The 14849-nt window shown below is 30.9% G+C and overlaps 1 protein-coding gene across 1 annotated transcript; it reads right to left on the bottom strand.

The window, feature by feature from the left end:
- Positions 1-2859: 2859 nt before the first annotated feature.
- Positions 2860-5021, bottom strand: LOC105156376 (adenylate isopentenyltransferase-like). The gene is made up of 2 exons (XM_088876969.1): positions 4591-5021; positions 2860-4402 (listed from the first exon to the last, which is right to left on the bottom strand). Exon 2 carries the CDS (start codon positions 4339-4341, stop codon positions 3385-3387), a length of 957 nt encoding a protein of 318 aa, XP_088733095.1. The 5' UTR covers positions 4342-4402; positions 4591-5021; the 3' UTR covers positions 2860-3384.
- Between the last annotated feature and the right edge of the window lie 9828 nt (positions 5022-14849).

Raw genomic sequence — 14849 nt, forward strand, 5'->3', positions numbered from 1 at the left:
AAGAAATAATTCATTTCAAGACATTTATTGTTTGATGAAATAGTCTCTGTGTCTGTGATTACTAACCACTTGTAATATCACTTAAACAAATACAATATATTAGTGATGTCAAAAATAAATAGTTATAGTGATAGTCATTAATGATCATGATTACATAACGGTTGTTGACTGTGATTCTTGTGAGTGTGGTTAAAATATTTGTCATGAATATTTAAAGATCATAGCAAAAACATTTATTATGACAAATAGTCATCATAAAAATAATTTTCATGATGGATAATTTAAGTTTTTTACTTGGTTTTTATTTAATCATGATTAATAATAATTATTTATCACGATTTTAATTAGTCCATACCCAATAAAATTATAGTCAATAGATCATAAATGAAAATTTGAGATACATACATACATATTTAGATGATCCGAACCATTAATAATTAATTATGATTGTCAAATCTATTTCATCCAATAGGGTATTCTGCTCTGGGAAGGCAATCTCATCGAAGGAGATAAGATTTGGACAACATTAAATGGTCCCCTTCCTAACACAAACCTTAAAGAAATATAACCGAAACATCATCCCACATCATGCATGGGCCGGCGGTTAATATAATTAAGCCTTAGTTTTTTTTACACAATATAAACCCTAAAACTTATCCATTAACACTCACTTTAATTACCTCATGGATCCATCGTTTCAGCTAAATTATGTAATTTGATTAACACAACTTCATTAGTTTAATATTCAGCACAATAGTTGAGGAGGTGATATATATAAAGCCATGGAAGCTTCCCACATAGTAAGAGTTCTAGCATCAATGGTTTATGATCATGTCTTTCATGTATAAATCTATACCCTCAACTTCAAGTGCTTTGATTTGGTTGAGAGTTCAAAAAGGCGACAATCCAAGATTAAGTTTTTCATAACGAGATTTACAATAACGCTGCTAAATATATGGCTGTCTAACCTAATTGAATTTGGTCGAATTTGAACTAATTATGTATCAAGTGCAATTATTTGTTGGTCTGCAATTTAGAAAAATGATCAATCACATGAAAAGTATATTACATTTATTTTGTAATTAATTTGATTCGATTTGAATAAGGATTTTACAAAGTTGTAATTACAAACAATGAGGAGGCTTTGTTTATATGGTAAAGTTGAAGTTTGAGATTATGGTTGTTAATTTTACATTTTACCAGAATTCGACATAAAAAAATGGAAGGAATGTGTTGTTGTGGGAGTAATTTTGATGTGACGAGGAGGAGAAGAGGGTTTGCTGACAAAAGCATGAAAATAAGGCATGTTGGTGGGACAGAGCAGCAGGGAACACACAAACACTATAGCATCAGGGACCACTCTTCCTTCCTGCTCTGATTTATTTATTTATGTCTCAAACCACATTCACTCCACCTGCTCTGTCTCAGCTACTGTGGATTGGAGCACCTACCCTAAATCTTCCCAATCTCACTCAATTTTTCTTTTCAACATCATTACAACAATTTTTACACTTATATATGCAAAAACATTATATTAATATTTTATTATGTAAATCAAGAAATAATTGAGTTATGTTCAAAACATAAATGATTATTTCCTACTTTTATAAATAATGAAAGTAACTTAAAATTCATAAACAAAATCAATACTATTTACTGTGGTTAGACGAAAGTTAAATTTAACTATGACTACTTATCTGCTATGATTTTAGTTAGGGTAAATTACAACGGCCTCCCCTGTGATTTGACATAATTATGAATATCACCTCATTATTTGAAAAATTACAAGTACATCTGATATTTGGTAAAATTATGTAACTTTTAGATGGAGGTATAAACTTGTCAACTTTGCCCTTATTGTATTTTTTATTTTTCAAAAAAAATAAAAAAATTTAAAAACTCGAATGGGATGGATCGAAAAATTTTAAAAATTATCTACTTAGTCCATAAAAAATTAAAAAAAATTAAAAATAAATTAAACTATAATTCTTAATCCACAAGAACATTTTGATCAATTCACCACAAAAAAAAAGGATAAAAAAACCTAATGAATTGGGCTAATTATTAGACGAACGTTAAAATTAAGTAGGTATTGATAATTTTCAAACAACAAGGAGGTATTTATAATTATGTCAAACCTCAGAGGAGGTAGTAGTAATTTACTCTTTTAGTTATAATCAAAATTTTTACCATGATTTTTTACTATAATTATTATTTTATTATTACTTACAGAAACATGGTTAATAACATTATGCGATTATGATTAATTAATATTTACCGTGGTCTTCTTACATATAATTATGGTAATTTAGTGTGAGAAATTATTAGAGTAACTTATATCTAATTTTGGTCAGGCACGCTTAAGAACTGCGTTTTTCTTGAAGTACTAGAAATTTGTGCAACATGGGCATGCAAAAAGCATAATAGTGTTTGATTGCGGAGAAAGAAGAAAAAATAAAATAGCTAAACTTAACAAAAAGTATCTGCATAGGGGCTCAAAATAATAGAATTTCAATACGAATATCAACTCTCCCAGTGACGATGCGTGCATATATATTATCTCATAATTCATATCAAATTTAAAACAAATAGTCGTTAAAAGCACCTGGGATTAATCTTCTGCCGCAATTTAAATTTCTGATAATGCATCTACTTCTTGTCGAGTGATTGATCATCTTCTTACATGCACATCCAATATGTTCGATGGTAAAAACAAATATTTCTTTCACATTTTTGAATTTATGGAGATTTTTTTAATCGGCTTCCCGATCATGATAATTATAGTTATTAAAATTTTTTAAGGTTTACGAGATACTATATATCGTCAATTTGTAATAAAGAAAAAAATAGAGTGCGAAAAGAAGGAAGTTTTCGCTAATATTCCAATTGTCCAAACCAAATCAGTAGTTGGTAATGGTCTTGCCACAAAAACAAAAGGTAAACCTTGTACCACTGTAGCAGCAGACAACAGTTTTTGTCAAACTTATTATTCCTTTCCCCTCTTCTCATTTCGTCTTCACAACACCAAAATTCTAAGACTCATTCCTTAATTTCCCCAATCCTCGAAAACACACCAAATAACTCTTACCTCCCTTCTTGTTTATTTAGCAGAAATAATTCAAAAACGAAGAAAATAATATATTTTAACCCCAAAATTGGTCGCCCCTCCACCACTATATTTATATATATTATCCCAAATATAACCCCAACACCACCCTTAAAAAAAAAAACCCAATTATCTGAAATTTTTACACCAGAAAAAAGGGAAATTTTCTTCTTCTTTTTTTTTTAAAAAAAAATAAATCTAACAAACAAGAGAGAGGGGAGTGGAAATGGAATTGGAATTGTTCTTTGTTGAAGAAGAGGTGGATATGGCTGGAAAACCTACTCCATCAAGAACCGCTTCACAATCTTCACGCTCGGTTCCACCACCTGTCTTTCCCATATATCCGCCACCCTCCTCCCCCCGCCCATCGCCGCCCTCAACGACTCCGTCGCCTCCACCCTCTTTAACTCCCATCCGGCCGCCTCCCTCAGCCGTAGGATCTTCCCCAGCTGCCTCTTAGCTAGCTGACACGTGTTGTCCTTGATGGCCCTCACGGCCTCCTCGTACGCCATCTTTTTCTCCACGTCATCCTCACTCCTCCAATCCTCCCCTTGTTCATTCTGAAACCTCTTCAAGTATCTCTGGAACTCTGGCACTCCGATCGCCTTCTTCAACCCGCATTGACTCGCCGACCCCGACACGGGATTTGCGAAATACTCTGCTAACTCCTCGAACATCCCCGAGTCGAGCATCTCGTCGACGCGTTTCACCAAGTATTGATTTAGTACTGGCGGGGAGACGTCTACCCAGATGAAACAACAGCTGTATCTCAGCTCTTTACAGAAAACTGAGTCTGTCTCCGAGTTCGACTCGCTGAACACGTCTATCTCCGGGTTGAATTTCTTAGCCAATAACGCGTAGATGAAGGAGTTCGAACCCCCCACGATAAAGGGTATTTTACGGCGAGAGAGAATCTGTGAAATGGTTAAGGAAGCAGAAGAGCGGAAGTCGGAGGGGGTGAACTCGGGATGAGACTCAGACGAGTCGAACTCGCCGAGGAGATGATGGGGGACGTTCTTGCGGTCGGGCAATGGGATTTTGTTGGTGGTGATGTCAAGGCCACGGTAGACTTGGATTTTGTCAGAGTTGATAATTTCGGATGAAGGGAAGAATCTAGAGGCTAAGTCGACGGAGAGTTTGGACTTTCCGCAGCCGGTAGGGCCCATTATGACGACGATTTTCTTTTGGCGGCGTGCGGAGGCGGAGGCGGAGGCGGTTGTGGTGGTGGACGCCATTCGGGCCCACCTGGAGGAGGATTTATTTGAAAAGGAGAGGGAGAGAAGGGCGTTGTGGTTTCTGTAAGGAAGGTGATGAGTTGTTGGAAAGCCTGATAATCTTCTCATAAGGAAAAAAGAAAGAGAACAAGTATATAGATTTATATATGTACGTACGTATTAGAGAGAGATAGAGAGAGATGTATATATAGGAGAGAGAAGTGTATGTATGTATGTATGTATGTTATGATAGTAAAGATGTCGTGGTACCTGATGAAAAGGAGAACGAAGAGTGGATGAAGGGTTGGTGCGCGGGTTGGTTATTTGTTATGTTATGGCGCCGCGAGGAGAGTTGAGTGACTGTGTCGACTGTGTGTCTCTCTCTCTCTCTCTGTGCCTTGTGATCCTGATATCGCCTTATTTCTCCTCAGCTACCTCTTCCCACACACACACACTCTTATATAAGCTCTGCTCATTCTTCATGCCATCATCATTTTCTCTGCAAATTACTCTCAGTCATCATCTCTGATCATCAAACACAACATCATCATACATATATATAATCATTCATTCATTCCAACATGTTTGAAGTAATTTGCATCTATATATGCAGCATGTTAATCCTATGATGTTTGATATTTGTTTGGTCTGTGTGGGAGGTGGAACGATGAGGATCATGAGAGTGATGGAGGAGTCGTCCACTCTTTCCACCAATTTCCCCCTTATATACTTCTGCCTTCACCACCTACGCACAATAATTCCATTTTTTCTTTTTCTTTTTTTATTTTAATATCCTTCCCACCACCGACCGACCTCCATGCTAAATGTTCCTTTTTATTATTATTATTATTATTTTTTGTTCTAATTATCATTAAAGTAAACCAATAACCATATTCTGTTCTAACTAAAATATATGACTTCGTGATCATGAAATTTCAATTTCGTCAATTAAATTAAATTTCGATCATCACTTTAATATATGTGCATCTCCTCGCTAAAAGTATGTTATTAATTTTTCCATCAAAACCCAAATAGTGATGTTGGACTTACAATTAAATTTAAGTATATTTAGTATGTATTTTAATAGTGTTTGTGCCTCAGTCTCTTAATGAGTTTGAAATTTATAGAGGTGCATTTGAACTCAAGTTGCAACTAATTTTTCATTGAATCGTCAATTATTCATTTCTCAGACTTTTCGATACAATTTTCAAATACGGCCGCCTTTTTTAGTTTTTTCTTTTTTTTTTTCCTGGAATTCATTAATTTTTAATAAAACCATAAGTTTCTCAAACAATCTCTTAATATTGACAGTTGAAAACTAATTAAGCTCAATAATAAATAATTTAAATTGATTCTTTAATTTAATTAAGAAAAAACAATGTTAGTAATATCAAAACCATGATGGATTATAGATAAAGGGGTGAATAGCAATTTATCCCCCTGTGAAATTAAAAATGAGCACATTACGTCCATATGAAAAAAATATAGCAATTTACCTCCCTATACTTTTTAAAATGAAGCAACTTACCTCCTTATATAGGGAGGTAGATTCTTCATTTTAAAAATCATAGAGGGGTAAATTATTGTATTTTAAAAAATATAGGGAGATAAATCGCTATTTATTTTTTCACAATGGGGTAATTTGCTCATTTGCGATATCACAAGGGGTTGCTTGCATTTTTCTCATAAATAAAGTAAAGTCTGGAACTGAATTAGTTTGGTTTCGTACTCTATCAAATTTTGGACAGAGGACTTTTTGAAAAACATGATTATAATAATATTTCACTAAATTTTAGCAAATCAATAATATATCAATTCGATTAATAAAAGATAATCAATATATCTGTCTGATTAATATATCAAATTAACAAAAAAAATAAAATAAATTATAATAAATTTACATAAATTGGAAAAACGTCTGTTCATTGGGTAAAATTTAAATTCATGTACAATAAGACATGATTGGCTGCGGATGGATTAATTAGTTAGTCATTGATTTTACTGGAAAGAATGAAAGTGACAAAATCTGGTAATGAATTGATTAGGTCTGCCAAACAAGAGAGTATCGGCTGCATTAGCGCGCGGAATCCCGGTGGTGGTGGTGGTGCTCAAGCAGGCGGGTGTAAAAGAAAATCCACTTGTGTTGTGCCGTACGGTTGGTAGATGTGGTTTCTTCACACATCGTTGTACTGTCAAAAACTGGAATAAAAATGATTTAGCAGTTAAAACATAATAATTAGAATTTATTGCATATTCGAATTGAAAACATATATTAATATCCACTCTATTTTGAAATTATTAAAAAGTTTGAGGACAATTTCATAAATTTTGGATACCATTATGTAGTCTCCATATCGGAGTTAATATAATATATTTTAAAGAATAGTAAAAAGTATTCGAATGATATTTCTTTTGCTTTTTGCTACTGTCCATATATAATTTATATACAAGTCTAAGAATCAAGTACTAAAACTTGAAGGAAATAACAGTTTGTTTCAATGGATATTAACAAAACATGGAAAAAAAAAAATACAATTTACCCTCTGCGATATGGGATATCTGCAAAATATTTTATTTTTAAAAACAATTATCAAAACCTCTATATGTAATTTGAAATTAAGCAAAAAAGTCCTTATGGAAAGTGGTGCGATACACGTGCCCGTGCCGTGCCCCCTCCCGCTCACCTGCCCGCCCTCCTCTCCCCTCCGTCTCCGCCCGCCCATCAACTCCCCGGGCCACCTCCCAAGTCCCCCTCCTATTTTCTATTAATTTTATTTTTTAAATGATAGCATCATCTGTCGATGAATATATAAAGATCATTAAACTGTCACTATCAATTAATTACTGATTAAAACTTTTACACGTTAAGCTTCACAAAACCATATGTATATAACAAGATATTAATTAAATGCACTTAAGTTTATGACTCAAATTTAATGTCAAGATCGATTCATAACTTTACACTCGATCTCAAGAATTAATTAGAAAGTCGAGCTTGAATTCTTCAGATTTTTTATGTAAAAATGGTTGAAATTATATATATGCACTCAGGATTGGCCGCATGTCTATCATTATAGTTTTTCTTAATATTATCATAGGTACGAAATAAAATATAATTCCATTCTATTTATTACTACACATACTACCAAAATATTATATAATACAGAATACGAATATTTACTATATTCATTCACTAGCCTAACGGAACGTCTTATTAGTGCATGGATCAATATAATGTAATTGAACAATCTTGGTGGTAATAACCACATAGCTACATCCGTTTCTTGCAGGTCGCTTATATGCAAACATTTGGAAGAGTACTTAGGTTTTACACTTAGGTTATGACAAGAAAGCGTCGTCGTCGCATGTACATTATTAATAAACGAACAAAGCCTATATTTTTCTCTACTCATGATCGATCAGTCGGCCAGGAAACTATTGCAGCGCGCAAGTCCTTCCACTCAATTTCACTTTTCATACACTCAATAACGTCTGCAAATTGTCAGCTGAGGTTAGGTGGAAATCTTGACTTCTTTTTTATTTTTTTTTAGGGATAGCTACCACTCCATATCCATTGAGATTTTATGTAATTAATTATATGTAGGCCCTATGTAGTTTGAAAATTATATATAGTGCCTCTGAATTTTACTTTCGTCTAACAAATAAGTTTATTAATTATTCAAAATTTATTGATATTAATAAAAAAAATTGGATAAAAATATATATTTTGCCCAAATTGACTTATTACTGATTAATTATTGTAGATTAAATAATTTTTTTTTTTTGTCTTCAACATTTCTTTACTGCTGTGGATATTGGCAGCAAGAATTAAGAAAATAAAATTCATGGTTTTGTGACATTAATATTTAAATATTTGACCAAGCAATAGTTTGGATGATAGCAACATGAATATTCTCAAAACAAGTTAAGGTAGAAGGTTTGGTCCTTAGTCGTTCGAATGTGATTTGGGCATTTTGAATTTCAAGTTTTAGGCACTTACTATTTGTTCTTTCCCCGTATTAATGTTGCAGTGGTCGTGATATGCACTTCAGTCAAACCGTCACATGATGTATGCAATAAGAGCTTTCGTCGGCTGAAAGGGAGAGGTTAATTGTGAATCATAATTAAAGTGTTTGAATGCAGAAAATTGCGTTTCCGAAAACGAAATTTACGGACTTTGTTAATTAATGCACATTTTGGTGCGTGTGTATAATTAAAATTTTATTATTTTTATTTAATTAAATAAATAATAAAAAAGATAATCACACTTATTTTTCTTGAGATTTGGTGTAATTACACGTAGACCTCCTGTAATTTGAGAAATTATATCTAGCATCTGCAAATAAGTCTTTTCGTTAGTCAAAATTTATCGAATTTACTGATATTAAGAAAAAAATATCCATACTTACCTCCAATTGACTTATTGCAGGTCAGATAAATTTTTTATGACCAAATACCTTCATACGTTGTCATGTGTTGTTAATGCATGTGAAGAGGTGTATTTTCACCCTTATAGGGTAGTTTAGTCGAAAAATAAAGTTCAACTTGCAATAAATCAGTAATAAGTCAATCGATGGTAAATATCAACTTTTATTCAATTTTTTTTCTTGGTAATATTAGCAAATTCAATAAATTTTGATTAACGGATGAATTTATTTTTTAGACAGAAGCTAACCTCAGGGATGCTGAATGAAAATTTTCAAACTATATGGAATCTAAGTGTAAATTATATCAAATCTCGAGAAAGGAAAGCGTAATTACCCCTAATAAGAAAGAAAAAATTATCGATCAATACTCATAAAATGAATTGACTTTAATTAGAGGCATATGAATAAGAAATTATTAATCAATTAATTATAAAAAAAAAAGATAGTTATTTGCAAATAAATATAATAATAAGACTATTATCTCACAACTAATTAAATTAATAATGACATTAGAATTGTGTGTCTTATTACGGTCAACAATTAATTAAACATGTCGAGTCATAATTAACTAATAACAAAGCTTATATGGTGTTTTATATATTGTCAATAATTTTATTAATATAGCGAGCTATTATTTTGTCATTAATATTATAATTTTGTAATTAATATATACATGTATATCAGTATATGGGGTATATTTACCCTCTCTCTTTCAGCCGACATATATATATATATATTTCCTGTTTTCTTTTTTTGTTTATATATATGTATATATACGGTAGTTTGCATTCAAAAGGAAGAATCATCTAGGAACCCGTTCTTTATATCTTCTATGTCAAGTTTTGACTCCAGTGTTGAACACAACCTACATTATCATCAGCCGTAGGAAAGGATAATCCTATGGACCTAAAACTTGAACATGAAAGTGACTCATCAAAAAGGTATTAGATGTGTCGAGTTTTTTTAATTTTAGGATCATTTTAAAAATTTTATAAAATAAAGAGGACTAAAGTATGTTAAGTTTTTTGAATTTCTTGACTATTTTAAAAATTCTAAAGTAAAAGACTAAAAATATTAAACACGTATTTTATGAGACTGAAAGTATAATTTTACCGTTACTTATTAAACTTGTTTGGACGTATAAGATATGTATATGATGAGAACAGGCACTAGAAAAAGAATTACTATTGGCTGCAACATTGATGTCTATTATTAAAAATATGGTAAATAACTATTATTAATTACGGTTAAATAAAATCGATGTAAAAAAATTAACTTCTGCACCATGAAATAATTATTTGTCACATCTAAGAGGCATGATAAAAATATTCTTCATAATTTTTAAACACCCTAACAAAAAATATTATTTATTATCAATCACATATAAAAGTTAATTGTGATCAAATGTTATATTTTTAATTTTGAGGGTTGAATAATTGTGTTCACGTATACGCTAAATTGGCTTAGCATTGATGTAAGCATGTGAGTTAGGGTATTGGTAGGACAGGAAAAACACACCTATATATGTGGTCTTAAGAAGGACCACTGAGATTCATGATTAATAAGGAGCATCACATTTGGATACTATTGGTCGAGAGGATTTTGAGGTCATTATTCTTTAATTAGGTTTTAGAATATGTCAGAAACGGTTTAAATACAAATTTAATATATATATATATATATATATATATTCAAGTATGTCAAATAAATGTATTTGTATTTTTCTAAAAGAAATTATAATAATGAGGTAAACACATGTTGTTGAAACGGGTCACTGTCTAATCATTGCCTGATCGCCAATTAGTCAATGTAAGATCACCGACATTCTCGATTGTAATGTGACATGGTTGGGGGTTCAGTAACTTTACGTGTGTGCTACAAAAGCAAAGGGAGATTATCCCATCCAACGCTCAAATATGTGTTATGTACAAATTATTACGGTAACCAACATTAGACCAATTGGTTTTAAGTGATTGTCCCTAAAAATGACTCTAATTCCATCAATTTCATTTTTGTTCTTTCTTTTATTAACCTCAACCTTTTTTTTTTTTTTCTAATTTTGAATATATCATGGTTTTTAGCTATCATAAATAATCTTTTTATGGTGAAAAAAATAATGTTTTACATTAATTTTATTTACCCGTGATTAATAATAATTATTTATCATGATTTTTAATCATAACTATTAATATTGTAGCCAATAATAAATTTTTTTAATATAATTGTTTCTTTCTTAATTTCTTTTGTTGTGACCCTAAACCAATTGGATGGAGCATAATCGTTTCGCATTTCCATTAATACGTTTTGGAATCCCAAGTGAGAAATCGAGATAAAAAAGTGAAAAAACCACGGTGGAGCTTCGGAGAGGAAGTCAAAAATTCAGATTTCATAATTTAGACGAGTTTTATTTTTTATTTATTTATTATAATATAGACGAGTTAAAAGTAATTGGTCTTCATGTAAATACAAAAATTTGACAGAAAAAAATATTTGAAAAAATAAAAACAAAAAGCAGCACAACCCTTAAACTTGAAGGAAAAGACAACTTGATCCCGTGAGGCAAAAAATATTGAGTTTCTTTCTTAAAAGTTCAGGAATCTATTTTTTTATTTTTTATTTTTGTCTCAAAAAACCTTTTTGTACTAATTAATATTTTGATAGGAGGTAATTAAATCACAACAAACCTAATTTAGACTAAAATTTCCTTCCTAAGCAGGAAACTCGTAGACTAAAATTTCATGAAACACAAAGAGAGAAAGAAAAGAAATGCAATGTTTTACATAAATCTAGTCAAATGTCTTCCAAATGTGTAATAATTGCAAGGATCAAGAATTCCCAAATGAAAGTCATCAATTCCACTATTTCCTTTTTCCAAGAATTTTCCACATCTGTTCAGCCAATTTTTGTTGACAATTGTTCCAGCATTTTAGTTTCAAAATCACGTGCCCATCTCCGTTCATTGGACCCCAAAATCTTTTTTACTCCATGTATTGCAAACGAGTAAATTACCTCTACATAAAAAAAATAACAGCCATTTATCCTTTTATATTTTTTAAAATTGAAGCAATTTACCTCCCTCTCTACAGATGTAAGTTATTACATTTTAAAAACTACAAATTATTGTATTTTTAAAAATATAGAAAAATAAATTACTATTTTTTTATAAAAAGATAATTTACTCATAAATAATATCACAAATAATTTATTTATATTTTTTCCTTTATTTAAAAGCAAAATCGTTAAGGCATGGGTTACGAACTAGTATATATGGGTGGTCAAAAAACACACACCTAGCTAATATTAAATCATCAAAATATCCCCTGATTTTGAAAATTCAGCTTGAATGGATGAAAATAGTCTAGTACCTTAATAAAAGAATAAATTTATTTTCGTCCCTATTTTAGTTCATATAGCATATTTGTCCCCTGTTCTGATTGTATAACCTAAATACCTCATTATCCAATCAATGATGTTTTAGTTTAATGATTAAAATTGAGATTCTTTAAATAAATGGGGTCATGAATTCGAGTTCTACTAAATATGTATGTGGGTATTTGTCTCGTTTATGTAAGTTTGTTATAATTTATTTTATTACTTTTTGCTATATATATTAATGTATATGTATTGATCAGCCGATGTACGTAGTTCTTGTTCATTGAGATAATAATGTTTGTTTTATTGATATAATGATGTAATTACGATATTATTAAAAAAGGGGAACGACAAATTAAGGAAAAAAAGCAGCTCAAACTATGTATATGTAAAAATTAAGATAACTTAATTTGATGTGAAATGCTAGGTCTTTAAATGCTGGAGTAGACGCTACATCAAGCTACTCACAATGATCTTATGAAACGTGATGTTAAAAGTTGATTTCAAACTCTCTGTCAATATAAATGGCCTTTTCATAAATAACATTAATTGCCACAGTTTCATTTGTGTTAACTCCAAGTTGTTAGTTATTATTTTTTCTTTTTTTTAAAAAAAAAATCCCAACTGCTAGTCCTCGACCTCGTCTAATTCGATGATAAATCCTGTCTGAATTAATGTAGGTAACTGTAAAAAAGCAAAAAACTTTTGCACATGACTAGTCTTAATTTGAACATTTATGAGGGTAAAATCAAAGCAATTATGGACAATTAATGAAAAAGTAAAAGGGTGGGTTGAAAAAAATATGAGTAACCATCAAAGTAATGATCATGATTCATGACTCTCTCCCTTCCCCGCCCATGGATTATAATTAAGTGATCTAATGATGACATCTTATTCTTTCAGTAAAAATAAGGCATGAGTTTGAGTCTAAGACAAAAATTGAAGTTGATCATTAAAAAAAAATGGCAAGTATGGAGAATCCAAGAAATATTGATATTACAATATCCTTAGTAAATACAAAATTATTGAAGTTAATAATACATGTTAAGTAGTTGTATATTGTAATATTATGTGCATAAAAAGCGTCTATCAAGAGGAAATATTTTCGTAGTAAATTAGAGGAACGAGGATGGAAGTGAAAACATAATCTTCGAACAAGATTTTCAAATCATAGAAAGGAAAAAAGCCTCCACCCTAATGACTTTATTGTGAAAATAGACTTTATCTTTTGATTGTTTTATCATTAATTATGATTATGTAATAAATTTGGTGAAAATGAGGACGAGGTAGGGTCCCCTCAGATTATGTCGGACATATTATGTTTGTTAGTTCTCCTTATCATGAAATGTAGTTACATTGTAATTGTCAAGTGCATTTGAGCATCGACTTGCATGTAATAAATTCTTTTTTATTAGTTAGTTAGTTAGTATGTAATTAATATTAATGTATACAATTGTAGTTTGGTAAAGTGAAAGCTTCAGCGTGTTATATATGAAATTATTTGATAGATCATAAATGAGAGATTAAAACTTTTCAATTTCAACTTTGTCGATCCAAAAACTTGAAACAATATCTTTTAAAGTGAATTAGTTGAGTAATTGCTACTCAAAATGGGTGAAATACGCCTCGGTTATCCAAGTTATGAGGCTACAAAACACACCACCGTCCGAACTCCAAGAAGAGGCCTGGGTAATAGTTGTTCGATGTTTTAAGTTAGTAGATTGTAAAAGAAACGATAACGAAAATTATAAAAATATTATGATAGCAAAAGTTGACATGTTGCATGGAAGACAACTATTTATAGGTTTCTCCCAATTTTACGATTGCGCGTGAATTACAAATACCAAAATAATTTAATAATCACAGTGAGTCCATGCATATCAGGGTAAAAGAGTGCACCGGGCTAATCATGAATGAAAAAAAAAAGAATCAAAAACTTATCTGAAAAATATTGTAACTATCCTGTGAAAAGATCGTAACATGATTTTCATAAGATATCAGTATGCTAAAATATGTGTGCATTGTCTACACTTAAGTTTTAACAGCTAAACAACTATAAGGTATAAATTATTAATTAGTTTCCTCAAATTTTGTTCTGAGCGTGCATGCGTGTAATTCGTACTTAAATTCTTAAACTAGCCAAATATTTAATTGTCATCTTATTAGTCAACTTGTGGATTTATAGGTAACCAACATAAGAGAGACCTGTGAACCACCTCACATCGATCATCATTTTAGTACAGTAGAATTTGTGCTGTCAAATGTATAAAATAAAATAAATAAAAAAAGTTGCATAAAAATTAACTCTTTTGGTCTAACAATGCACCCCAAACCGATCATTGCCTTACTATTTTTTTTGTGTTGTCCAATATATAAAAATTAAATAAAATTACATCTAATGTCTTTGCTAGAAAAGATTGGCTTTTCTGTTTTGAATTATATTGTGTGTTTATTTCATTCAACATACGCACGTTATGTATATAAGAATGAAATAATGTATTTTATTTTAAAAAAGATTTTGTACACGTGGCGTGTGTATTTTAAACGGCGTAGAAAATATAATAAACTTTGCAATAAAAAATTCGATCGGAGTAAAACCTATCTTTGTATATGATTTACATTGATGACTAATTAACTATGAACATATTAAGCTATATATCATGATTTAATCATCTTCTCTTACCTACTCTTTCGGCATCTTTCCAATGTATTATATTATACACTAGTGTC

This window comes from Sesamum indicum, linkage group LG2, assembly GCF_026168435.1.
Source record: "Sesamum indicum cultivar Baizhima isolate 11 linkage group LG2, ASM2616843v1, whole genome shotgun sequence".
NCBI lineage: Eukaryota > Viridiplantae > Streptophyta > Magnoliopsida > Lamiales > Pedaliaceae > Sesamum > Sesamum indicum.

Coding starts and splice junctions, on each gene's coding strand:
- LOC105156376 (XM_088876969.1), bottom strand. CDS start 4,341: ATGGCGTCCACCACCACAACCGCCTCCGCCTCCGCCTCCGCACGCCGC.